The 26,766-nt window shown below is 47.8% G+C and overlaps 1 protein-coding gene across 3 annotated transcripts in view; it reads right to left on the bottom strand.

Annotated features, from left to right (window-relative positions):
• Positions 1-298: 298 nt before the first annotated feature.
• Positions 299-26,766, bottom strand: part of BBS9 (Bardet-Biedl syndrome 9) — a 265,204-nt gene continuing 238,736 nt past the window's right edge. For all 3 annotated transcript variants that reach the window (XM_016222276.2, XM_087821252.1, XM_016222277.2), the window contains 2 exons: positions 1,085-1,195; positions 299-878 (listed from right to left, as the gene is read on the bottom strand). In XM_016222276.2, the coding sequence (XP_016077762.2) occupies positions 847-878; positions 1,085-1,195 (143 nt within the window). In that variant the 3' untranslated portion in view covers positions 299-846. The remainder of the gene's footprint in view (positions 879-1,084; positions 1,196-26,766) is intronic.

The following is a 26,766-nucleotide window of genomic DNA, read 5'->3' as shown; positions in this document are numbered from 1 at the left end:
GCTGGGGATGGACCCTGCAACCCGGGCATGTGCCCTGATGGGGAATCAAACCTTGATCTCCTGGGTCCTAGGTCGATGCTCAACCGCTGAGCCACACCCGGCCAGGCTGAAAACAATACATTTTAATTGTAATAAAGTGTGAATCCCTTTTTAACCTGTATTTTTAAAAGGTATCACCCGCTGGGGTCATGAAGAAGATGTTACTGTACTCCCTTCCTTAAAATGTTTTCACACACAATACAAGAAAACTTACCTCTTACTTTTGGCCTAATAGAGTAAACCATATGAAAGTTCTGTGGATTCTTTTACTTATAAAACAATCCCATTTGGGTCTTACCATGGAGTAGCAGCGTTTTCAGTTCCTTTCCATTTCTTTCCTTTGAAAAGAATATGTAGAAAAATCACCTAAATAAGCTTCTGATTATAAATCAAATCCAAGATATTGTTTGACAATGAGATGTTTTATTAAACTTGATACATGTGCTGTATAAGAATTCTGTGAAAAATAATGGGTATCAAATTATTGTGGATCTAGGTCTCTGCGTTATAAAGTCTGTCCCCGAAAGATGTCATCTCACCGTATCCCGTGGCTGGACCAATGTACAGAGGACCAAGCCGCAGCAACATCCTTTCCTGCTGAGAAGTTTCAAAGGACTTGCCCGTGGTGCTACGAGTCCTCCTAGCAAAATAAAAAGTCCCGGTCCCCATCTCTACACAGTGTCCCCTCCAGACAGGTGAGCTAGATGGAGCGCCTGGGCCAGCCCTACATCTGTGCCGGGCACGGGGTCCTCACAGCATCAGTCTGGGGAAAGCCATCTTCCCCTCAACCGGACACCTCTACGTGAGCTACTCCGAGACTCCTTGGAGGGGTGAGACTTCTAGAAAAAAGAGAGTAAGAGAGGAAAAGGTCTGAATGTTGAAAGGAGCACACAAGTGATCGAACTGGGCTGCAGCAAAGCTGAGGGGAAGCAGCAAGAAGCTGGGAAAGCAAGCGGCTTTGTGAAACGTCCTCTGCTATGACGAGGCTGGCCCATGCGGCTGGAGGCCAGGACCTGTCACCTGCGAAGGCCACCCATTCTCTTACCAGGCAGGGGCATCTCTGCAATGAGGTGCTTGTGGCTGCTGAACAGTTCAGCGGAGTCTTGTTCTACTGATCTTTCTTCTAGGTCTGACTCTGGGATCGGAGCACAGCCACCTGGTGGAAAAATACAATGTTTTAAGCAACGTACTGGAAAACCTGCCTCTTCACGTGACAATCACAGGTTAAAAAAATGTACCAATCAGCCTGGCCGGTGTTGGGCATGTCCCATGCTGATCCTTTATGAGGTCAGGGAAGACAAAGCCTACAGAACATGTGATATCCATACGGGAACGGCAGGAATCCCCTTTATACCAGAGCATCGGAAACTACAAAAACAAAGCCAGCTGATCGTGAGGGAAATAAGCCTTCCTGGAGCAACAAGGAAGGCTGCGGGTGACCGTGGGCTATTTCTCTGGAATTAGATTCTATCCCTCAATCCCTGCACTTCCCAGCTCAGATCCAGACACCTCATAATTCAGCAGCAAAGCCAGGAGCCGCACTGTGGGAGCTTTCAATTCCGAGTCAACTCCCAGGGGCTGGAGTATGAGCTGGCACTACAGTGGGCATAACTCACCTGATTTCACCCACCGGAACCTTGCATGGGAAACTCAGGTGAGGATTTCCTGGCGGCGTCTACAACTTGATTTTACCATCTGCCACCATTTCCTGGACACACACTAACATGCTGTACACTGCACAGGTTTTTTCCCCAAGCCATTCTTGTTAATGAAGTGTGATTTTTTCCTGAGGTTTCTCATACACCGAGTCCAAAGCCTCCACACTCAAGTTGGACTTTACAGTGAGGGGGTTTATGCAGAAAGACGGGGGATCGATAGCATTGATTTGTAAAAAACATAATTCAAGTGGGAGGGAAATGGCAGGACCCCAGGTCTCAGGAAAATACACCTTACCATTCATCCCTCCGTGTCATCTCTGAAAAAGAAATGGATGCCGAGGAAAACTGGAAAGAATCACGTTTCCACGCACATAAAATAAGAATTAGTTGTAGCCTCAGGGGCTCCCGGCAGGAAGTGTTAGAATCACCCATCAGGCAATGACTGCAATAGCCCAGCTGTCCCTGCAAATGGCAAGGGCCCATCCAGAGGAGCCAGGCTTGTTTGTGTTTTTTAAATTGAATTTATTGGTTCACAAAACCATACAGGTTTTACCAGGCTTATTTTTCATCTCTTTCCCAAGCCCAAAGATGATGGTAACAATAACTATCATTATTAGGCACTTTCTAAATGCTAGAAACTCTGCCCACGCTTTCTCATTTAGTTCCTACAAACCACACCATGAAATAGGTGCTGCTATTCTGTTTACAGAGAAGAAAACGAAGCTCCCACAAGTTCAGTGACTTGTGGCAGTAGCTGCCATGCCTCCTCCGGCTGGTCTTGGGGTGACGGAGTCTGACTTCCCTTGTTTCTGAGGGCCTGGCCGGTTCTGAGTGCTGGCAGGGGTATGTTCAGAATGCCCTTCGACTGAAATTTGTCTGGTGTTTTTTCTCATGATTAGACTGTGGGGAAATTTTAACAGTTTCTTTTCATAAATTCTGAGGGTCCCCACTGTTTTAGGACTGTCTCCAGGTGCTCCTCCTCTATCAAAAGGGAAAGCCAAGTGGGCAACGACTGGAGAGGCCACTACAGGGGAAGGAGATCACCGGCGAAGCTCAACGGCTGCGCAGTTCCCGGTTGTGGCCCAGGCTGGATCTGGCTGCAGGACCCAGGGCGGGTTACCAGTTGCCCCATCTGTAAAATGGGGGTCTGAGGCCTTTCATCTGTAAAATGGGGTCTTACTGAGGCCTTTCATAAGGATTGCAAGACCATGGGCATCCAGCACAAGGCTTAGCATACGGTACATTGGACCCTCTCCGCCTTTATACATTTTCTCAGCATAGGTGCACTTTCCGCACCATTTCTATGGGATCCAAGAACTTCAGCTTTTAGTTTAAGTTCCTTCATTTAGTAGATAGCAAAACAGGGGCTCGTAAAGGGTAGCTGATGGCCCTAAAGTCCCAGAGCTAGTGCCTGGTTCTCCGGCTTCCCAAACCAGTAGAGCTTTCTCAAGAACACACCTCTTTTTCCAGAAAAATCTCAGTGGATTCGCTTGTACTGATTAGTACTTCCTTTCAATGATACAGAAAATCCAGAGGGTTGGCAAGCTATTCTTCGGGCATATTTCAGAACTTTGCTGATTTCTTTTCCTGCCACAGTGACCTTGGCAATCAACTGGGCGCCTGGGTACAAATCCTTTCCTCGGGAAGGAGAAATCGGTTCTTTTCTCTTCATGTATTTGAGAGGAATGAAGCCAGGAGAACTGAGAACCAGGGACAGGGAGGGCCGCAGCCCTTGCTCGGACTTGCCAACCCAAGAGTCTTGGGCTCACGGGCCTGAACTGCCACTGAGAATTAGAAACAGCAGAAACCTCAAAACCTACACCAGTGATCCTTTTAATCAGGACTTACTTGATGGATAAAGTGTTTTTTGAGGTTAACATTCAGACTCCATTTCAAAGGTTCCTAGTTCATGTGATGTGTGGGGAATGGGTGCTTTGAAAAGAATATTTCACCGTCTTAAACACGAAGGACTTCCCCAAGAGACTATGAGTAGTTAAAAAGTTCCTGTAAATACAGTCATTTGAAAAAGTTTTCTTATGCTCTGTCTCTCCCTCCCCCCGTCTCCCTCCCTTCCCCTCCCCTCGCCCCAGTCAACAGCTTTCCTCCCCTCCTCCACGCTGACCTCACTGACGGTAGCTCATCCCTAGCGACAGAGATAATAGTGCTCAACCACGGAGACGCAGGTGAAGGTCACTGTGATGGTGTCCAACGGGACACCCTGTGAAATGTTCGGGAGCTCAGCTCCACTGCCTGGAAACGAACCTTGATCCCCACACCCCCCCACGGCGAGCACTCAAAATGTGTTCAAGACTCTGCACGCACCTACGTTTGAAAATGTTTCCATCTCACACCTCGCCGCAGAGACCAAGTGTGTGACTAAAAGGGAGTCTAATATATTTTAAGAGGTCTAGCATGTGTCGCAACAAGTCTTAAACTCCCCATAAAGGCTGAATACTAAGTCCCCTGGGGGGAGGGCTCCAGCCGGAGAGTCTGGATTTCAGCGAGCAGGGTGCTCCTGGCATGGAGATGTTCCCGCAGCTCGGACGATGGTAGGTGTCCACGCACTCTGAACTGGACCACGCTTGGAACTTAGGTCCACTTGGTTCAGAGGATTAAGAAACACAGGGACGTAGCTGTTTGCATCCTCTGATAATTATGTAAACAGAATTGAGCGAGCACGAAGAGAGTCCTATTTACAGAAACCAAGCGCAGTCCATAAATCCAACAGGCTGGACTGGGTCCAGGGTAAGAATTTCTCCAGATGTCCGTCTGTAAACAGGGCTTCATAAAGCGAATTCCCCAATTAATTGCTGGCAAGAGTGATCCGTCCGCAGTGTCAGTGCACGACCCCCTACCATATGTAGGTGAGCTGTCGTCCGGCCCCAGGGAGGGTTAACCACTTACGATGCAACAAAACTCGGAGGGGGAGCTGGGTCGGCACAGCTTCGTTTGATGCGGAGAGAAGGTACCGGAAAATTCTGCTCAGGAACTCAAAGCGTGGTTCACTGAAGGGAATGAGGACCAACCTATCTGTCTGCATTACATCTGTTTTTCTGACACATTCAGTTTTAACCTGGAGCTCTTAGAAAGGCACACCCAGGAAGAACAGAAACACAGAACTTAAAGAAGAAACAGTACTAGTCACTATTTGGTTAGAGTCTCTCATCACAATTGTCCCACCTGTTAGCAAGGCCATTAAGTCTTCCAAACAGACACAGAAGTGTGGGCAGCCGTGGAGGGAAGGCGGGGAAGCAGGGAAAGTTAACACTCGCTTTTCCCTGCCAGTCGGTCCACGTCTGGAGCAAAATGCGAGATCTACTGCCTTTGACCAGCTCTTTTCAAGACTGGTCAGTACAGTGTCTTCTTTTCAAAGAGAAGCTGGTGTGGTTTTTAATTCCCATTTTGTTCCTCAGTCCTAAGGAAATCCAATGTATAACTGGAAAGAGACAATTTTAAGACATTTCCATTTGAAATACTTTCCAACTCCCTCTTCAGAGACCAGCTCTCTCTCAAAAGCACACACATACAAATAAAACATTACAGCTACAGCTGAGAAAGAAGGGAAGCCAATCGCCCTGAAATAATCATTTCCAAGAAAAAAATGAAATCGTAAGAACATAACTCTCCTTTGCCCGGACTCTATACAATGAGAGAGCCGGTGTTTGTCACGGCCTCCCTCTCGCGTGGAGCGGCTATTAATTCCCCAACGGTCCTGGCAACATGTCTTCAACTCGAGTTTCTTCCCACAACCCAACTGGAAGCCATCATCTCAACCAAACTGCGCTGTTTTCGGTAATGACAGTGTCTAGGTGGTGATTATGAAACCGGGAGTTCAGCTGGGTGACTCTGGTTATAACCGGGTTGAGGGGAAAGAGGGAACACAGCCATCCGGAGAGATCCTGCCTCAGCATCTTCTCTCACGTGTGACGAGAAACCTCAATAAATACCCAGGGCTTATTTTAAAGCAACTCTTACATTACCTAATGATATATTTCCAGAATAGCACATTGAACAATGTCACATTTGGAAGAAAAGGGAAATGTACACAAGATGATAAACTAGCCCACTGATCACAGGACATCCTGAAAGGGGGCAGGCGTGGCGAGTATCACTGTGTCCTAAGCAAAGTCACGGAAGCCTGGGCGTTAGTTTCCTTTCCTCTACAAAGCAGAACATGCAGCGTTTACTTTATGAGAGATGAAGGTGAAATGAGCTAATGCTAGCACTACGGTTATCACAGAGTAAGCCCCCCATAAACATTAGCTATTATTTTCAGCACTAACCCCAACACGAGTTAGTCATTACAGTTACAGCCACGAGGCCACACGCCCCGAGGACAGCATAAATTTCTATTTGACACCCTAAAAACACGCTCCGGTAAAGCTGAGGACAGGGTGAGCAGACCAGCGGTAGGATGTTTCCTGCAAAACCCAAACTGTCAACGGGGCATTAAAATAACCCACTTGAAAAGTGTGTGCACGTTCAAGATGAAATCACTGATAACCTGCTATCATAGGTCCCCACTCCTCTGAGATCCCAGGAGGAATTTTTAAAGGGCTCAGATGACGACCATGACGGTCAGACGCGCAGTCCCATTCATTGTTTCCTACTGGCCAGCAGCGCCACTACTACTGGGAAACCCAAACCCACCAGACGGCGCGACACAAATGGATGGAGCGTTAAGATAAGAGGGTGACGCGGTGCTGGTTCGCTTTCCCATGGGAAACTGCATGGCCAGCGGATGACCTTGGAGAGGAAGTCTGCTGACCTAGGTTGCTAAGCACAGGGGGCGGCCACGGCGGGGATAAAGCTACGCATTAAATGTATGCCTCGAAGGAAGCAAATGCCAATTATTTTTACATGACTTTAATTCTCCGGTGGATACTTTATGGGTGTTGGCAAGTGCTCCCGGAAAAGGGCGGGATTCTTAGCGAGGGGTCCGGGCGGCCGCTCGCCAGCGCTCTAAGAACCAATGCTCGACAAAGAGGCATTTAGTCCGGACCTCATCTCTAGTGATGGAGAAAGTTTAAGGATCCCTTAAAAATAGTAAAGTATTGTGGCCACATGTATGGTCCTTTCTATTTTAGTTTCCAGATGGTTCCATAGCCTGCGTGGTAAACAAATAAGCTTCCCACAGCAAAGTAAACACATAAAGAGAAGCAGTTAAGTTTTTTTTCTCTTATGCTGAGAGTAGGTGCTTAATATATGCTTGCTGAGGAATGCGCAAACCCGAGGAGACAGGTGTCTGTGACGAGTGTCCTACACACCCTCCCCGGGCCGCGAGCTGGGGCAGCCCACGGAGGTGCAGGCACTAAACCTGGGAAACGCCACCCAGCTCCTGTGTCCTGTCTACCTTGTTTCTCAAAGAACGTAACTCGTCCACTCTGGCAAAGTAGTTCATGCTGTGTTCTAGAAGTCAGAACGTCCGGCACTCAGTATTGACCCGCACCCCCTTTCTAAACTCACTTCCTTGGTGACTGATCCAGCCTCGGGGTTTAAGTAACATTTTCACGCTGGCAACTCCTAATTTTACCACCTCAGCCCAGCTTTCTCTCCTGACCTTCAGACTCATAGATCAAACTACGTACTTACTCAGTACCTCCGCGTGGATATCCAACAGCATCCCAAACTCAGCGTGTCCCAAACTGCCCTCCTGGTGATCTTCCCCACCAACCTATCCACCCCACAGCCTTTCCCATCTCAACTCCATCCTTCTGGTGGCTTGACCCAAAGCTCTTGGGGTCGCTCTGGACTCCCTTCTTCCTCCTCTCACATATCAAGGCCACTGTGTTAGGAAAGCCTGCTGTCTCTACACTTAAAATATACCCCGAATCAGACTGCTTCTCACCACCTTCACCACTACTACCACTCTGGTAAAATCCGCCAGCATCTCCTGTCTGAATTACTGCTAAATTACTCACCTGAGTAACCTTTGGTCTGACTTCCCACTTCTACCTTTGACCCCACCCCACCTCCCTACCGACTATGCTCAATACAGCAGCCAGGGATCCTTCCGGAAGGTAAGGCAAGAGCACATCACTCCTCTGGTCAAGATGGTCCTCCCATTTCACCCGGAGAAAGAGCAGAAGTCGGACCCCTCGGCCTCACCGGCCTCCTTGCTGTTCCTGGCACCTGCTGGGCCCACTCTCTTTACCTGCGGCACGTATGTCTCTCACCTCTTCACAGATAAATCCCTCACCTTCTCCAAGTCTTTGCTCAAAAGGAGCCTCCTCAACAGTCCAATTTAAAGTTATCATCTTGCAACTGCCCCTTTTCAACAGTTTTTTGCTTTTTCCAAAGTATCCCCTTTTGACACCAACACTTACTGTTTTTTAACATACTCCGTAGCTCAGTAATTCATCATGCTGCTGTTACAGGCGCCCCCTGCTAGAATAAGGGCTCCAGATTGGCAGGGATCCTTGACTCTGTCGTCTGCTGCTGTATCCCAAGCCCTAGAATGGCCCGTGGCGCACAGTAGGCACACAATCATTACTTGTTGACTTGAATGAATGAATTTAGGCTAAGAGATCAGAGGCAACGGGAACCGAAATCCTCTCTGTGGTTCACACAGTGTTATCTGCTCTCCCACGGGGAGGCAGGGAAGTCACTGCAGCAGAATGCAGGAACGCCGTATAGGACTTACTGCCCCATGCACACACGGCGTGCACGCCTGGTTGCTCTGTGAACCCAGGTTCTCGGGAAGCCCCTGCTTTAGCTGACACATATCTGTAAGAAATGAACCCTGTGGGGTGAGAACACACGGAGCATCTGTGAGATCGAACAGGTACAACAGCAGGATGTGCAGCCCAGAAGGGAAATAAGATCCCTGCAGTAATTTTTTGTAGGAGCTAAAGTTAGAAGGAAGTAACAGAGCACTTGTAATTCCAGCGCTTGATAAGCGTTACTTGTGGGTGAGGGAACTGCAGAGGAAGGTGCAGAGACATCTGTCTGCCTGGGAAGCTGCTCAGGACGCGGGAAAAAGGCCCATCTCATTTCCACTGGGGCGCCGAGTTATGGCCGGGAGCGGTTTCTTTCTCCCAGGCTACTTCGAATCGAAACGTGTTAACAGCAAGCCCAAGAGAGATAAGATAAACAACTGGATGGTGTTTTTCACACTCCGGTAACATAAACATTTCAAACTCCTCCCTGACACTTTACCAGCATAAATCTCCAATTCCAGAGAAGGCAGGCCATCCTCAAAGTTTACCATTGCTTTGAATTACATTTACCTCCATTTCCATCTTCTGCTCTATTCTGGCAATAAAAAGCCAGGTTTCGTCCAAGCTCTGGTTCTAGGACTCGCTTCCAACTGGAAAACAACTTGGACGAGCCTTCCCTCGCTTCCTTTGGGGGTGGAGGGCAGCAAAGCTCCCCACACTTCCTTTTCTCCCCCCCCCCATACACCCCGAGCTGCCCTTTTGCAAACCGAGTCTTTATAAACATGGGGGGGGGTGAAGGTGTCTGTGTACAATGAAGCTCTGAAAACAAGGCAGGAGCAGGTGGGGCGCGGCGCTCCCACCAGCAGGATGGACAGCACCACGCGGTCCTATCAGGACCTGCTCCACAAGGCAACTCGAGAACTGGGAACGATGTTTACTGAGCTTATTTCGAAAACATCTTTGATGACCTAATCCCCACGTCCTCTGTAAGCCCATGTAAATTATAATGCACCAGGTCAGCTCCTGAAGGCTTCAGACGCCCCATATGAATGTCTACTGAACTGAACGAAATTGAAATGAGCAGCATGTCAGGTGAGTAGAAATAGAAACTAAAGGGACCAAGGTGCTCAGGGACACTGACCACGTCAGCGTGACCTTGTAATCATCAGACTCATCAAAAAATATATCAATTTTTGTAGAAACCAGGTGTAAACATGAAAAGAGGACAGGGACCGTATCACACTCTCCTCCTAAAGGCCTGCGATGGCTCCGTGGGCTTCTCAGGGAGAGGCCGAAGTTCCCCCACTCTGACCTGGCCTGGCCTTCACTCTGGCCTCTCCCCAGCCTCCCCGCGGGCACCTCCTCACCGGCCTACGCAGGTTCCCAGAACCCACCCCGCCGTCCTCACCTCGGTGCCTCCGGGACAGGAACCCCTTTCCCTCCATCTCGGCCTGAACTACTTTTTTCCCCAAACCCGCCCGTGTCTGAGAGGCCTTTCTGACCCCTGACCCTGCTGTGCTTGACTCAAAGGCTTTGGGTCAACATTTGGCGAGGGAAAAAGAGGTTGAGAGTGGGTGGGAAAACCGAGGAGACACAAGAGGAGTCACAATTTTACATCAAATCTTATGAAAAAGAAAATATAAAGGACAAATGATCATGGTGTGCCGCAAAGGCCTCTGGTAGGCTCTGGGTCTGAACGGGTGTGGAACAACTGTCCAGAGATGACAAAAAAGAGAAAATATGGAAAGAAAAATAAGAGGATATTAATCCACTAAGAAATTGATAGTGAATACTTCTGGAAATCGGGCTGTGTGTCTGTGTCTGTGTGTCTGTGTGTTTAAATTCAAACAGAAACAGTGTATCTTATGTATGCTATGGCTTGTATTTTTTTAAAAAGACACCATAAGGATAAAATGAGATCCTATCAACGATTTTGGGAAGCTCAGAATATCATATAAATGTTAGTGACTGTCATCATTCTGGAACCAGTAAAGCTCCCGCGTCCCTAAACCAGGACACACCCTCCTGGCAGGTGGCACTTCTAACTCATGAAAGCAAAACCAGCCATCTGTCAGCTGGGCCCTGAGTGTCAGCTGGGCTGCTGGGGAAGGAGATCTTGCCAAAGCCTCTGAGGAAGCTGCAACAACTGGTTCTTTATTTGATATCTATTTGTCATCAGAGATACAACTAGACAGGCCATAAAGCAAACCTGTTCTACAGACTGGGTAAAGTGGCTTTTCACGTACAAGAAAATGGGCTTAATGTACCAGGGCCGTGATGCTTATGGAAATAAATTAGAGGCTCGGGGCAAGCAGGGACCTTCCATTCTGCCAGCGAGAACTTACCCTACTATCATCTAAATCCACCAGAAAACTACTGCATTTTTAAACTAATGTGCTCTATATAGTCTTTCCCCCTAAATGAATACCAAATATCTTGGCCCCAAATGGTCATTTTTAATATGTTTTTATTGATTTCTGAGAGAGGAAGGGAGAGGAAGAGAGAGAGAGAAACACCAATGATGAGAGTCACTGATCGGCTGCCTCCTGCACGCCCCCCACTGGGGATGGAGCCCACAACCCAGGCCTGTGCCCTGACCAGGAATCGAACCGTGACCCTCCTGATTCATGGGTCGATGCTCAACCGCTGAGCCATGCCAGCCGGGCGCAAATGGTCATTTTAGAACTGAGGTCTTGCTCACACACACACCTTTCAGTAGGGTAGGCAAACACTTTCTCCGCAGGCTGTGGCCAATGTCTGGCTGCAGGAAAGAGCCCGAAGGAACGGCTACTCGCCAGTGTTGACAAGAGTCTTCCCTCTTCCCACAGGTTCTGCTCTGAGTGACACGGTTCCCAGGGCAGAGGAGGTGAAACCTCTAACCCTCCAAGTTACTGAACCGCGGGTAGCAGTGATTTTTGTGGAAACCCTCAGCTCATAAAACTTTAAAAGTCCCCAATTATCTCAGCATCCTGGCTGAATCTGTCTCCCTATAAATGGTTGAACTGGAAGGATTCCTGTTGTACCCCCTTCAGATACCTTTAGAAGAGACAAATGAACAGGCCCATCTGCTAGTTTTATCTGTAAAAATTTTCCCCTCGGTGAAATGATCCTTAACAACCTCCCAGGACACTCCGGTTCGGTCGCTGCAGGATTCTTTGATGTAGTCTCTGGTCTCATGAGCGGCACATGGGTATCCCTCCCTTAAAGGGGAACAGGCTCATCCGGGGCCATAACGAACAGCAATCAGTTTGCATACAAATAAGCAGTCTTACCTCCTGATGACTGCCCACCTCCCTCTCTACCTAACTTCCAGGAGCTTACTTCCAAAGTGCCTACAATGATGTCATGTGGACGCTCAACACCCACATCAAAAAACTCAGTTTCTTCCACTGTCTCGCGAGGCAACGGCACATGATTCGCTCTCTGTTCTCAGGGGATCACCCGGTAGACCCGTCATCAACGGACCATGTCGCCTGGACGGACTGAGCTCGGTGACAGAGACCACGGAGTGTGCTGGTGAGAGCACACGCTGCGGGTGGATGCAGGGCTTCAGTCCGCTCCACAGGGGCACGGTCTCAGGGGAGACCGCCGAAGCCTCTGCTCAGTCATCTGTAAAATGGGTCAGTAATGGTACCCAGCTTAGGCCTTTTGAAAAGATTAAAGGAGACGATCTACACAAGAGTAAGTCAGGCACACAAAAACGCTACAAAGACAGCCAATAAGTGATAGCAACTGCTATTGTTATTCTGAATAAATTACTTAAAACAGAGGCCAACTGAACAAAACTTTTTGCGGCATCTGTGAGTAGCAGCATGCAGGATAAACCAGCTACACGACAGACACTACAGACTCGCTTTGGGGTTGCTGGCCTCTCCCAAATGAATGAAATCCACCCAGTTGAACATAAACTGCTTAGTTTTTAAATTTTTCAGCCAACCTTTGCCTCAGACTTAAGTGAAGAGGCTGAGGGAATTGGGTAATTCTCTCATCTGTCTTGAAAAGCTTGGCTGACACTTTATTTACTTTTTTTTTTACCCCCACCCAGGGCACTGGGCAGCTCACTAACACTCTATTGAAGTGGTTCTGAAGCCTGGTTGTTGTCCAGGTCGTCTCATAATTTAACGTCGCTCCATCTGATCATTAAAATGACAGGTAACATCCCGGCCACTGTGGAAACTCTTTTATATTCGAGGCTCAGACTGATGGAAAACAAACCTCAGGACAAGGCTGGGGCCAAACCTTCCAAAGGGTGATAGTAAATATATTCAAACTCTTAACAATTCAGAAAATACATTTCCTTTCTGTGACATACACAAATAAGACCAATGTGGGACGGCGACTCGAAGACCTGGCTACGTTGGGAACACGACAAACACACACACTGTCCCTCCCGCTCCATCCCAGACAGAACAGGGCCTCGTGTCCTGGCTCCCTTTCAGCTCACAACAGAGTGTTTCAGAGGGTGGAGTGGTGAGTCTTTGGAGGCCCCTGAAGGATAGGATGCGTTCCAAACAAAACACTGACAAGGACAGCCCCGCAAAAACGTCCCACTTTTATTAGGGATTTCAAACAGGAACGCGCAACGTTAAGATTCCACGCTGCCGGGACTTGGGGCCACAAGGAGCGAGCATTAAGCCTCCTGAGCGTGGAGAGGCAGGCAGCCCCGCAGACGTGGGAGCTCGGAGCCTGCAGGAGGCAGCACCCCGAGCCCGGCCCGATTCCCTCCTTTGAACACAGGATCTTCGTGTTCTGGCACTTCTCATGCAGACTTCCTTCAGGCTTCCCTCCAATGCCTCAGACTACATTTCACATACGCTTTTTCGTTGCTAAGTATATGCTGAGTCCAGATGGAGGACTACACCAGTCCCCTGTGTCCCAGATGCAGGAAGTAGGAAAGCTCACACGCTGATATGGGATCGATTTTAACGGCTTGTGAACCTCACTCAGAACATGGCTGGGATGAACCCTCCCTAAAAGGCAATGTAACAGAAAACCAGAAGCCCCCACCTGCAGCCCTGTTGCTGTTGTGTTGCAGGCTGTGGCACGAGACGGTGTGCAGGGCGAGTGGCAAACACGATTTCTTATGTGACTTCTGGTTTGCCCTCCAGCTCTGGCCAATACCAGGCTTCAATTTTTTAGCAGATACAGGCAGAGACGTGTAAAAATGGCTTTAAAGGGCCAGGACAAGCAGGTGAGAGGCAGAGGCAAGCCTGACGCAATCTTGCTCCACCCCAGGCAGGGTGGGGTAGAATGAGCCTCAGAGCCAGGCAGCCAGCTTGCTCGTCTCCCGCCTGCTCTCCCCAGCACTGGCTCTGCCACGTTGGGCAAACTGCTTGAAGTCTCCAAGCCTGTGTCCTCTACACAGTGTGGTGACATCTTCCCTCCTTATTTTAGGGTTGGTGTGAAAATCGAGTGTGGTAACTTATGTGAAAGCACTGGGATAATACAAAATTATGACAAATAAAGAGAGTCACAGGGCAGCCAAGCTTTCGGCCTGCTTAGCCGGGGACATCTCTCTAAGGTCCCAACACACCTCGGGAGCTATTCTGTGAGGTGACGGGATCCGGGAGGGTGCCGCCCTATCCACCTGCTAAAAAGATGCAAGAAACCCTGAGCAACAGGGAGCAAGTAGCATCAATTCTCCCCTCTCCTCCTCCCCCGGTAGAGGTTGGAATATCTATTTTCTTAATCATTTCATAGTTTAAAAAGACAAATATTTACCAGCCTGAAGGCTGGAGTTCAGAGTGGTTAATCCCACGCCTGCCCTGCGCAGCCCAGATAAGGCTCTAGCAGGAGTTGCCAGCCAAGCTCCCGCGTACCCTTGGCCTCCGCAGCAGCTTACATAACCGGAGCAGTGATGGCGACCAGGTCAACACCGGCCGGGCACCGCGGACAGTCGGCCTGCAGCTTCACGCCCGCCTCACCAGCTCTTCCACTCCGCCTGCTCTGGCCCGGGACCTGGTCCGAGTCCCTGCTGCATTTAGTCACTGTGCCCTCTGGTCTCATCTCAGCGGCGAGAGCTGCTCAGTTGCTCGCGACCTTGACACTTTTGAGGCTCACTGATGAGTTATTTTCTGGAATGTTTTTCAGTTTGGTTTTGTCTGTTGCTTCCTCATGATTACACTGAGGATCTGTCTTTCTGTCAAGAATACCATAGAAGTCATGTTTGTTTCTTAGCGACTCATATCATTGGTACACGGCAGGGATGTCTTATTACTAGTGATGTTAACTGTGATCATTGGTTAAGGTGCCGTCTGCAAGTTTTCTCTGCTGTAAAGTAATATGTTTCCCTTTCTAACTGATGAGTATACTTGGGGGACACCTCGAGACTATGCAAACACCCCGTTTCTCCTCCAACTTTCTCCCACCGACGTGAGCACCCACCGGTGGGTCTCACCTGCAATAATCATCAGCCTGGCATTTGCCTAACAGTCATTTTGCATTTCCCTCATGCCCTCTATAGTTAAGTGGAGTTTACTGTAAGGAAGAGCTGTCCCTTACCCCCAGTTAGTTATTCAGTTATTTATCTATGTCAATATAGGTTCGTGGGTATTTATTTTATTCTGTGGGTTATAATCCAATAGCATCATTATTTATTTTGTTGTTAAGACTGCTCCAGCTGCTGAGCGCTCGCGGGGCTCTCCACGTCCTGTGAGGATCCTGCAGCCTCTGTGGCAACGTAAAACCTCCAGGACCCTCCTGTGCTCCCAGCCTCTGCTCGGAATCACTTCTCCTCGACGGAGCCTCCGTTCCTGTCTCTGCTGTTGTTCAAGTTTTAAAATTGTGTATTTTTTGTCTTATAGATAAAGGGGCTATTACTGTTTACCTTTAACGCAAACATTTCTTGGATTTGGATGCACTTTTAGTCCTGAGAAATGTTTTCTCACACTCAGGACAACATTTATGATGAAGAAAGTAAAAAAAAAAAACCCACACAGAATATAAAGCTACGTTTTAAGACAAGCACACATTGCCTGCATAACTAGCCTTGTTCCCTTTATTGGAGATGGTATTTAGAAACCAAAACCCGGTCACCGGGAATGCTCAGTCCTGCTGGCGTGTCTTTGAGTCCAGGTCCTCTCAGCAGACAGAGCCAAGGAACAGTATGCACTCTGGCCACAGCCCGGGCACACACACATCTATTCTGTTTTTGTATCTCCGCACCTGTATATACAGATATATTTTAAAAACCACGAGTGCATGCTCCCACCTGCGACTGCAGTGCAATACTGCAGGGCTCCTCTTCCATCACTCTACCCCGCGTTTAATCCTAGCATACACCGAGCAGTTTCAGGATCGACAGTCCATACCTCCACGAGAAACACGTTCACTCACCCGAGTGCAGCATTTGTGACAGTTCCTTTTGCCCCTTAGACTCACAACACCCAAAGCACCATTTTCCAGAATTATTCAGATTAGTGCTTTGCCCCTCTCCCCCCCACTCCCTTCAGTGTCTAAAGGAAACAAACCTAAACAGACATTTGGAGAAGAAACTGGTCCAGATGTTACCTGCAGACCACACTCCCTGTGCTTTCTCCAATAGTGAACACATGCTCCAAATCGGATCCTGGGACACAGCCCCTTCCAAGATTCTCTGTAACTGCTGCCTAAGTTCTGATGTTTTCCTAGATACATTTTACAGTCATCCCTATAAGGGACACCTCATCTGGGGGGCTGAGAGCCTTAATGCTTTGTACTGACCTGGGGTCTGCTTTCACCCCCCCATGGATGCTGGCTGCTATGCCAGTCTCCCAGCCAGCTCTGGAGATAGGCCGTTAAACGTAAGTGATGACAGGCACATCTCTCTCCTCTCCTGGCAAGAGAACACCCCCGACCTGGAAGCTCTGAACTAAACATAGAACTTAAAATAATCCCTGCTATCTTCATGCCTTGTGGAAAAAAGACAGGGGACTAAGAGAAAGAACAGAAGATAACCTGCAGAATAACATGCTTTTGCTGACTGTGACGGAGAGCGAGGAAGAGGTCGTTAGTTGGCACCGATGCGTTTTCCGCCGGCTCCTCAATGTGTCACTGGCAAGTAGGTACCATCTTATTTCCCTTTACATATCTTTCCCTGAAACTCTACCAGGCGAGTTATGTGACAGGACCAGTCTTCCTTGTATGGAACAGGCGAACATAGTAACAGGTCAGAAATGAAAGCTCAAGGTCAGGGAGACTCAAAAGCAGGGGGTTTCGGTGAAAAGAGGCAGTTTCCATGGAAACACCTCCAACAGGGCAGGAAGACCGGTGCACGGAGCATTTCCTCAGCATCTGCGGTGGGCCAGATTCTAGGTGAAGGTACTTTATGATGTTACCTTTCTTGATATCTCCATATCCTTGTGAATTCGCATTATAACCATTATTTTAGAAGTGACACTGAGACAAAGGATCTATAATTACCAGGTAGAATCTGGATTTAAATAGGTTCACCCAATATCAACCTAGAGCTAGTTCCACTCCCCCCTGTAGCCTCACCCATCACACTGTAAATCTTTCCTTCTGATGTTATATCTAAGCCGCAGTTCTACAGCCAGAGATCCTTCAGTGTTAGTTCCAAAATATCAGTACAAATCATTCTTTGCCTCCAAAAGAGAGATTATCTCCCAGCACTGAGTTCAGTTTTTGGAGAAACAGACTGGATCTGCTTTCAATCTCAAATGCCTGGTAAGGCAGCACAGAAATATTTGAAAGACTGTTATTCTGATTGTATAATTAGCACACGTTACATGTTTGCCTCCTTTCCAGAAGAAATCGATCAGGGTTTCAAAGTAACAGCCAAGAATTTCTTTACGTAATCTGCCGAGGCAGTTTTAGAACATCTGACGCAAAAGAAATAAATCGCTTTCAGTCATAATAAAATAAAATAAAATAAGTCATCAGGAATTGAGTGTCTCCCGTGGGGGAGGTCCTGCGCTGTCTTCCACATGTTATCTCAAACAGTCCTCACAGCGCTACTCCTGTATCAGCTGAGCAGACAGAGGCTCAGGGGGGTTCAGTTACTTGCTCAAAAGTCGCATGTCAAGTAAATGATAGACTACAATGCAAATCCCTGTCTCCGCCTCAACCTGTCATGCTCAAAACCACAACACACAACTCTAACTAATTAATGTGCTTGCCTCAGACTAAAATGCCTTCCAACATTAAAATACAAGAGGTATTATAGGTGAGAGTTACAAGTATGATAATAGAGGGGCACAGGGTGAACAGTGTAAGAATGTTAAGACCCCGAACCATAAAACTCCTAGAAGAAAACGTAGGCAGTAAACTCTCTGACACTGATCTTAGTAAAATTTTTTCTGATATATCTCATCAGGCAAAGAAAACAAAAGAAAAAATAAACAAATGGGACTACATCAAACAAAAAAGTCTTTGTACATGAAAGGAAACTGTGAACAAAATGGAAAGACAGCCTACCAATTAGAAGGGATATTTGCCAATGATACATCTGATAAGGGGTTAATGCCCAAAATTTATAAAGAACTCAAACAAGTTAACAACCAAAAAGCAAACAATCCAATCAAAAATGGGCGGAGGACCTAAGGAGACCTTTCTCCAAAGAAGACATCTTCTACTCTGGAATATTACTCAGCCATAAAAATGAATGAAATCTTACCATTTGCGACAGCACGGACGGACCTGGAGGGTATTATATCAAGTGAAATAAGTTGGACAGGGGAAGACAAATACCATATGATTTCACTTATATTTGGGATCTAAAAAAACAATATAACTGAGCAAACAAAACAGAAACAGATTCATAAATACGGAAACAAACTGATGGTTGCCAGATGGGAGAGGGGCTGGGGAACTGGGTGAAAAAGGTGAAGAAAGTAAGAAGTACAAACTGGTAGTTACAAAATAGTCATGGGGATGTGAGAGCAGCACAGGGAACGGAGTCAATAACATTGTAATGACTGCGTGTGGTGCCAGGTGGGTGCTAAGCTTAATGGGGGGATCACTTCGTAAATTATATAAATGTCTAACCACTGTGCTATAGGCCTAAAACTAATATTAAATGGATGGCAACTGTAACTGAAAAAGAGAGAGAAAAAAGGAATAGATTATACTGTAACCAAAATGCAAATCAAATAAAAAAGATCCTTTCCTCCCTCTCCCCCCTCTCCCTGTCTCCCTCCCTCCCTGTCTCCCCGTCCCTCCCCCGTCTCCCCCTCTATCTCTCTCCCTGTCTCCCCCTCCTTGTCTCCCCCTCTCTCCCTGTCTCCCTCCCTCTCTCTCCCTGTCTCCCCCTCCTCTCTCTCTCTCCCCTTTGCCAATTAAACAAATAAAAGAAAAGCAGCTTAAAATAAGGGAATCTTTATCTTTAAAGCAAGATACAGTAACCTAAAGAAAAATATTTTTTAAATTGATGAATTACAGGCACAATTTCCTTTCTAATCTTTCAAAGCTAAATAAAATGAATAAAGCCTAAGTTCCAGGAAGCTTTTGGTCTTACTGGCAGCGGCACTGAGACCCGAAGTTCTAAGCGAGCTCCCTTCTCAGGCACTGCGTCCTGCGGTAAGGTCCACGGCAAACACATTCCCAGGGCCCCTCCGCGCCTCCTGGCTGCCTCAGCCCGCAGGCGGGCACGGCCGCGCCCGCAATCCACGCAGGCGCTCCTTCCCGCTCCGCCGTCCGCGTGGCTACTCGCATGGGAACCAAGTCTACACTGCACTGAAACGAAAAGCTGCTTCTAACGTGCCGCACAGCAGGCCAGAAACACGCAGCATCTGTTCAGCGGCAAGAGCAGCACACTGCCTCAGACAGAGGGTGGTTGGAAAATGTGCCATAAAAAATAAGTTATCAAAATTCAAGCTTCTAATCGATGTCTTCATTTCAGATCAGAATGACATCAGACGTAGCTCAAAACAGAATGATTTTCTTCCCCATGTAGATGTTACCTCCCATGTTTGCAGGGACTGTAAATGCTTTTTAAAAAAAAACAGTTTACAAGGCTGATGGCCAAAGGGTGGCAATAAATTAAAATGAAAGAGCTGTTGCTAATCCTAAGAACAAATCCAGTTTTAGATCTCTGACCTTGGCTTAAAGTTGAAGAGAAATGTATCGATGTCTTAAAACCTGGGAGCCCAGATCTAGGCGAGTCCCTACATATATTACATTCTTGCAAATTATTTACTTGATTTATCCGAATTTGCCATGTTGACACCAGAGATAACACATCTGGAGTACTGTTCTGACAGCATTTCTGATTTATGCTCCTCGGGCCCAATACAACTGCCGAGGCCTTGGCGACATAAAAAAATACACCGTGGCCCTGGTCAGTGTGGCTCAGTGGTTAGAGTGTAGACCTGCTCACTGAAGGGTCTTGGGTTCAATTCCCGGTCAAGGGCACATACCTCAGTGGCAGGTTTGCTCCCCAGACCCTGTTGGGGTGCATGCAGGAGGCAACCAATGGATGTGCCTCTCTCCCATCGATGTTTCTCTCTATCTCTCTCCCCCTGCCCCTCACTCCCTCCCTTCCACTCTCTCTGAAAATCGATGGAGAGAATATCCTCAGGCAAGGACCAACAACAACAAAAATAGACTGTGTACTGATAATCACACTTCACTCTCCATTGCATCAACAATATGTCATCAAAATGGACATCTTTTGGTTGTGTAAAAAAATATTAAGAACATCTCCTTTCTCTTTTCTGTGGCTCCTATCACGAAGTTAAGTTTTTATTACAGGTTATATGTTCCCAGCTTAGGGTAGAGTGAGGCTGTGCCATCCAATCGGGGGACAGCAAACACGATTAGGAATGACTTTCGGAGCATTCATGAAGGAGAGACTTCTTTTGAAAATGCATGTTTGCTACCTAGGACTATTCAAAATTAACAATAGCTACTCAAAAGGAAATTAACCATTCCTTTCTTTTCTTTCTCTGCAAAGGTACCATTTGACCAACATTTCAACCTGCAGACAGGACAGGATGCCCTTTTCCCCAAGTTATATGAACTGGCTTCCACTAAGTCAAGGGTGCGCCCCATTATAATTACAGTCTCATTAATAGAGTCTTCAGTCAGTAGAAGGAAATACAGTGCTGCTTATATTCCTACTTTGAGCTGGAAGTTACTTTGCAGTCACACTCACTTCAGTGGCAACTCTACAGTCAAGGGTCATCCCTGCAGGGCCAGACCCCACAGAATAACTGGTAAGGGGTCCAGTTGATAACGCCTGCCCTTCAGCGAGGCAGAGGCAGCTACTGGTAGCAGGCCTCGGAGGAGGCACTGAGTTAACAGCAGAGGCTGCACAGCCCCAACAGGAAATCGCGTCATAGTTACATCATCAATTTGCGGGCTGCTCTGATCCTGGAACTTTATGCTTATTTCTTAATTTCACTGAGAAATCTGACTGTGATCTTTTCCTGCTTGGGGATCACAAATTAAAGGGTTTTCCTTCTTCATGCTTGGTCACACCTGCGTTTCTCTGCTTCGCTGCTTCTCTGTCATAACCGTTTAATTCAACGCCTCCCTGCTTCCACTATCAGTACCTCCTTTCTAACTCTGGGGAGACGTGTCTGTGCTTAGGTGGTGGACAGACACCAGTTGTACTTTTTATTTGCCAGCTCACCTTCCTTTCCTATCATTCCCGAGTTCCTATCTCAGATTCCCCAAAAGATCAGTGTCCCATGAGCCGGGAGTTTGTAGCTTCTGCTAACTCGGGTGGCGACTGCGTGTAGATCTGGGAAGGGCCAGAGGAAGAGATTCTCATCCTCTCCCCCTGCCCCCGGAGCTATCTGGGCAGAGCAGATAGGCAGGGGACTCAGAAACACCGTTGTCATGGCCGCATGAAACTTACGCACAGCAAGGAAAGCCGTGTCACCGTCAGCATGGGAACGGGAGGGGAGGGGGCCGGCCTGAGAGGAAGGAGCCCCAACCCTGAGGCACTTTACAGCGCTGTCCACGATTTACAGCGCTCAGTGGTGATCGCGTACTGGGGTCACGCAGGTGGGTGGATCAAAAAAATTAAGATGCAGGATTAAAATGACAGAACTGAAATGTATGGGCCCTGATATTTGCTACAATAAGAGCAATTAAAGTCTTAAGAGGGAGAGTCTCCCCAAAAAGATGGCACAAGGAGAAAAAGGCAAAACGGGGTCCACGTAGCACTAGAAAGAAAGGGGCCTGGAGGAAGTCGGACGTCGTCGGTGGCACAGGGGTGCGGGCTGCTGGGGAGTCTTTGTTTCTCATTCCCACTGAAGCCGGACAAAAGGAAATGAGCTTAAGTTGCAACGGGAGGGATTAATTTAGACACGAAGGGGAAGAAACTTCCTGATTCGAAGGCTGGTGAGACAAGCGAACTTGACTGAGAGGGAGGGCTGGGGAAGCCTCTCCTTAGGGGTGCTCAAGAATGAACGTCTGTCTTTCTGGGGTGGGTTTAGATGCAGAAGGGCCGGGAGTACTGGAACGGAGACTTTTAGATTTATCTTCCAGTCCTAAATACTACAGCTCTATCTCGAGAGACAGGCTGATCAATGGAGCACCCACCGGAGCTACAATGAATGGGGGTGGGAGGGGAGAGCACCCTCTCTCTTCTTGACCTTGGGTAAAAGCAGTTCTCAGAGCACCTGGACGAAAGCCCATACCCAGGTGTGCCTAAACTCGTAATAGTTAATGAATGAGTCTCGTGAGGATTTTATAGAGTTACAACAAGTTTGGACCATGCTCCTTCATTAAGTAAAGGGATTGTGAAAACGTCTTCATTTAGAAAAGGCAGCAGTTGGATTGCAATGCAATGAGGAGATCGGAGTAAGTTTGGTTGTATTGTTAGTAGCAGAAATAATCCAGATGACACCTGGACTGGTTTGGAGGAGATCCACTATCCACACCATCTCGGAGCCAAGGAAGAGACATGCATCCTTCAATCCATGCAACGCTGAGCCTCCACCAGACTCGGGGCTAACAGCCAGGGCACCAAACCAACCTTTATCCTCAAGGAGCCCACAGCAGAATGAGCTAGAGAATACCGATCTCCATAATACAACGCAGTCCCATGGAGGGCGTGACAGGCCAATGCGGGGGAAGGCATGACTCACGCAGAGAGGAATATTAGGAGTGGGAGACAGAGGCAGGAAAGGCCTTCCTCAGACAATATCCAAGCTGCGAAGGACCAAAGGAGTCACCCAGCAGGAGTAGGCAAGACGGGAATCCCAGGCAGAGGAGCTACAGGCTGGGGAACAAGGGAGACGTGAGGACCAGGAAGACGTGGGGCAAGGGGGAGCATGCCTCCTTCTGGGAGCTGCAAAGAGGTCAGAATGGTAGAAGTGGAAGTCAACAGTGCCCAGCGAGAGTAAAAGGGCTGAGACACAGAATCCAGATCCTGGAGGCACGCGTGAGCCATGGCAGGTCACTGGCAGTCTATCCTGAAGGCCATCAGAACCTCAGGCTCTGCAGGGACAGAATCGGGTCACGTGTCTCTGTGGGTTGCACATGATGAGTCAACTCTGCCGGCAGCATATCGGGCTGCGAGGCCTCGGCATCGGGACGGTGTTTGGGTCAGGCGAGCGTTCATGTAATTACCAGGCTGGTAAGCCTCATCCACCCGAGCCAAGTCCTGTCTGCGCTGCGCTGCTCTCTGAGCCTCGTCAGGCAAGCCTGCTGCTCAGCTGCCTCCAGGCCAGCAGCTAGATGAGGAGGTCACACTCCTGTGCGCAGCTCCTGGCACACCCGCCTTAAAGAAACAATCCTGCTTGGCTAGCAGCGTCCTACAGGCAGCTCCTATCACTGTGCCCTCCTGGCACCAGGAATTAAAAAAAGACATGGCAGGAGTTTCATCTTTACCATCATCAAATGCCCTGTGGTTTGCAAGCAACTGTCATTGTGTTTACCTATCAGCTGCGCCACATTTATTCCCGGTCTCCTGCCGACACCGAAATGTCCAGGAAACCGACTGGAAAGATAAGTGTGGCCACTGGGGACAATTCTCTCGCAGACGATCATTTTCACCAAAAGCAGGGAGCGGGGTTATGAATCACCCGCGACCACTTATGCTTAAGCTGCTCACATTAAAATGTAATGGTCTCGACACAGCGGCCGTAAGTCAGCGCACCGAGAGAGGTGCTAATGTGTTGGGCCTAATTGTACTTCGATGAAGTGAGTCGGGAAAGCGTGCCAGCCAACTCTGTTTCGCTGTGACGTGAAAATTACGAATCTCTAATCACAAGTGAGGAATCATCTTTTACAATTCATAATTCATGGTCTCATTAGCTTTAAATTATTCATCTTCTCAGATGTTACTGCTGCGGCCTTTTAAGCTTTTCCATTCCTCCCCTTTCAGTGATAAATGCCTGAGACTGAGCTGTCTCGGGCCTGTGACTACGACAAAGTGCTTTTCCAACAAGCCGCTGTCCTCTGCTTGCAGCTGCTCCAGGCTGGCTCTTCGAGGTTAGGGCACAGGCTCATAAAACACGTCCATTTCAAGAACTGTCATTTCTACTAAAACCTGAACTTTGAAACAAGGCCTCCTCCACGATCTGGGCCCTGCCCGAGTGACCAATCCCATCTCCTGTCATTCTCGCCAGTGACCCTGGCCTTTTCCTACCTCCTTCGAGCCCTCAGCATCTCCTGTTCCGTCTCTGCAAATGACTGCTGCTGCCCCGCTCTCACTGCGACCCCACCAAGGGCATCTCCATGGAGCTGCTGCTCCTGCTTCCGGTCTCACCCCAGATGCCCCCTCTTCAGGAAGGCTTCCCCAAGGACCCGGCCCCCACCAGTTACTCTGTCCGCACCCCGGCTTACTGCCTTCACACCACTGACCACGGTCTGTAACCACAGTTTTAGGTGTGTAGACACTGTCTTCCTTCCCCACTGGGACCGATGCTTTATTAGGCCGAGTATTTTCTTTGTTGGTCAGCGCTGTATAACCAGACTCCAGCACAGGAACAGGCACATACTAGGTCCTTAATCAAGATTTATAAAGTAAGTGACTTTTTAATTCCAAGAGATAATGATTAAAGTATATTTAACTTGAAATTGCCTCTTCCACTCAATAAGTACAGTTTGCCCCCGATTCTCCTCACTTCATTCTACGAGTTGACTTCGTGAGCCGTCAAAGAGCTCGAGGAAAGCAGTGAGCAGGGCACAGGCCTTAACCTAGAGCTCGGATGGCTGAAGGGGGAAGGTTGCATCACAGACTCTCACTGAGAAGGATCCTGAAAGCCTAGCAGTAAGAGGTAAAGAAAAAGAAACTGAGGATCAGAGAGGTTGGTGAAAAGCCATCTGCCTGCCTTTCAGCGTCCTGCTCCCCGCCAACTGTAGGATCTCTGGGAAAAGGAGCCCGGAGGCAGCCTGGGGCACATCAACCTGGACGGAGCCCCTAGAAAGGCCACATGTCCACGTGCAGCTCAGCATCACACTGAACCCTCCTCCTGGGTAGAGAAGATGGCACACTTTGCCCAGGGTCACCGACCATCCCTGCCCTCCTGGTTATAGTCTCGACTGAACAAATCATTAGCCAGAGCAGTTTGTGCAAAAGACGGATGCTAAATTAAAAGGAACGGAACTAAGTAGGTCAAGTTAACAGAGGGCGAGTCTTTGAGTTACTGAAATAAAATTTCACAATAAAAATCAAAGTCTGACGGGTACCTTTGAGCACTTTTGCTTTCTCAAATTAAGTGATGTTTCTGGCTGGCACATAGTGTGTGACTACAACAAGGAAACCTTAGATTTAGATATTAAATATGAATTAATGATGATGGCCTTTTAAGTGATTCAAAAAGCTTCTCAAATGGAAACCGGGTGCATAATTACCAGACATTCTTGGCAAATGCAAATGAAAAAAGGTAAAAGATCTCCAGATAAGCGGTCCAATTAGGCACCTTGGGATTATTGAGAGATGATTTTACAAGTATTCAAGACAGGGTTTATCATGGTTTTTTGTGGGGTTTTTTTGAGTACTAATAAGTTTTTCACCACACTGCTTTGGAAGACTATTATTGGCATTTACAGGAGACCTGAAGCCAGGGAGAGGAAAGGTAACTAGTCTTGTAATAAAACCCATGCCTACAACGATAAAGATGCAGAGAGAGAAGCATAAGTAAATATTTGCTGAACAACTGATAAACTGATAAAGACTAGAGAATATAAAAGCTAAAATTCCCACTCCCAGACCCACCCCAACCCTTCAGATGAGGCTGGTCTGCTTTTAGACGGGCATGTACTGCTTATTGCTTATGAAAACAAGACTTTGGAACTCCTACTGAAGTCATTCAAGTTGCCCTTTTGTACCCAAGGTGGCTAACGTGGCAATATAATTTACAGACGACACATTACGCTAGACCTTACAAGGGTTCTGTGATGTTCTCAGATGCCCACTAAGGACTCCAGCAAATTGACACCTCTACAGTCATTTTCCTGGCATCCAGAGATGAAGTGAGTGCCAGTTCTTCAAATGTGAACAGCTCATATGTCATCCCATTATGCCACCTGGCCTGCGACCAGCACACCTTTAAAATAGATTTATTTAGGCTATAAACTCAGAGGACAGTGCCTCTGTCCTCAAATATATTACATTTAAACAGCTGGGGGAATAAAACCTCAGGTCCCCGACGTTGAGACCTCTGAGGCTAACGTGAAGCATGAAGAGGGCTATCGAATTCTATTATGGGCGCAAATTTAGATGATACTTTGTAATGTGTTCAAGAAAAAACTACAAGAAGCAGAATGTAAGGCTGGGAAAACTCTTAAGGGCTCATCACCCCATGTTTTACTTGAAGTTCAGCTGAGTACAATTCAACACAGTAAGTGGGGGGGTCTCGTGACTTTAATTAGAAAGTAGCTACAGCCCTGGCGGTCTTGCTCGGTGGTTAGAGCATCGGCCCTCAGACTGAAGGGTCCGGGGTTTGATTCCAGCCAAGAGCATGTATCTCGGTTGCAGGCTCAATCCCTGGCCCTGGTAGAGGTATGTGCGGGAGGCAGCCAATCGATGTGTCTGTCTCACATTAATGTTTCTCTCTCTCTCCTTTTCACTCTCTCTGAAAAGCAATGGAAAAAAATCCTTGGGGAGGGAGGGAAGGAAGGAAGGAAGGAGAGAAAGAAAGAGAGAGGAAGGAAGGAAGGAAGGAAGGAAGGAAGGAAGGAAGGAAGGAAGGAAGGAAGGAAGGAAGGAAGGAAGGAAGGAAGGAAGGAAGCTACAGATACAGAACAAATTATACTAGCATGTCAGAACATGAAAGTCATTTTATGTCAATAAATTCATTCCTGTTGCCCTGGGAGACACTTGCTATCTATCGAATCTTTGTAGGTTATTAACTAACTCATAAGAAATTAGGCCATGTCCCAAGAAAGTCACCTAGTGACATCGGGAACCCAAATGTGTTCTACGACATAACATCCTGCTCGGCCAAGTGTTATCAGTTGTATCAACAAAAACAGTAATCACATATGTTGTGTCCACATGGATTTTACGTTCT

This window comes from Miniopterus natalensis, chromosome 10, assembly GCF_054644295.1.
Source record: "Miniopterus natalensis isolate mMinNat1 chromosome 10, mMinNat1.hap1, whole genome shotgun sequence".
In the NCBI taxonomy this organism is placed as follows: Eukaryota; Metazoa; Chordata; class Mammalia; order Chiroptera; family Miniopteridae; genus Miniopterus; species Miniopterus natalensis.
The sequence above is the reverse complement of the archived record's forward strand: the minus strand, read 5'-3'. Positions and strand labels throughout refer to the sequence as shown.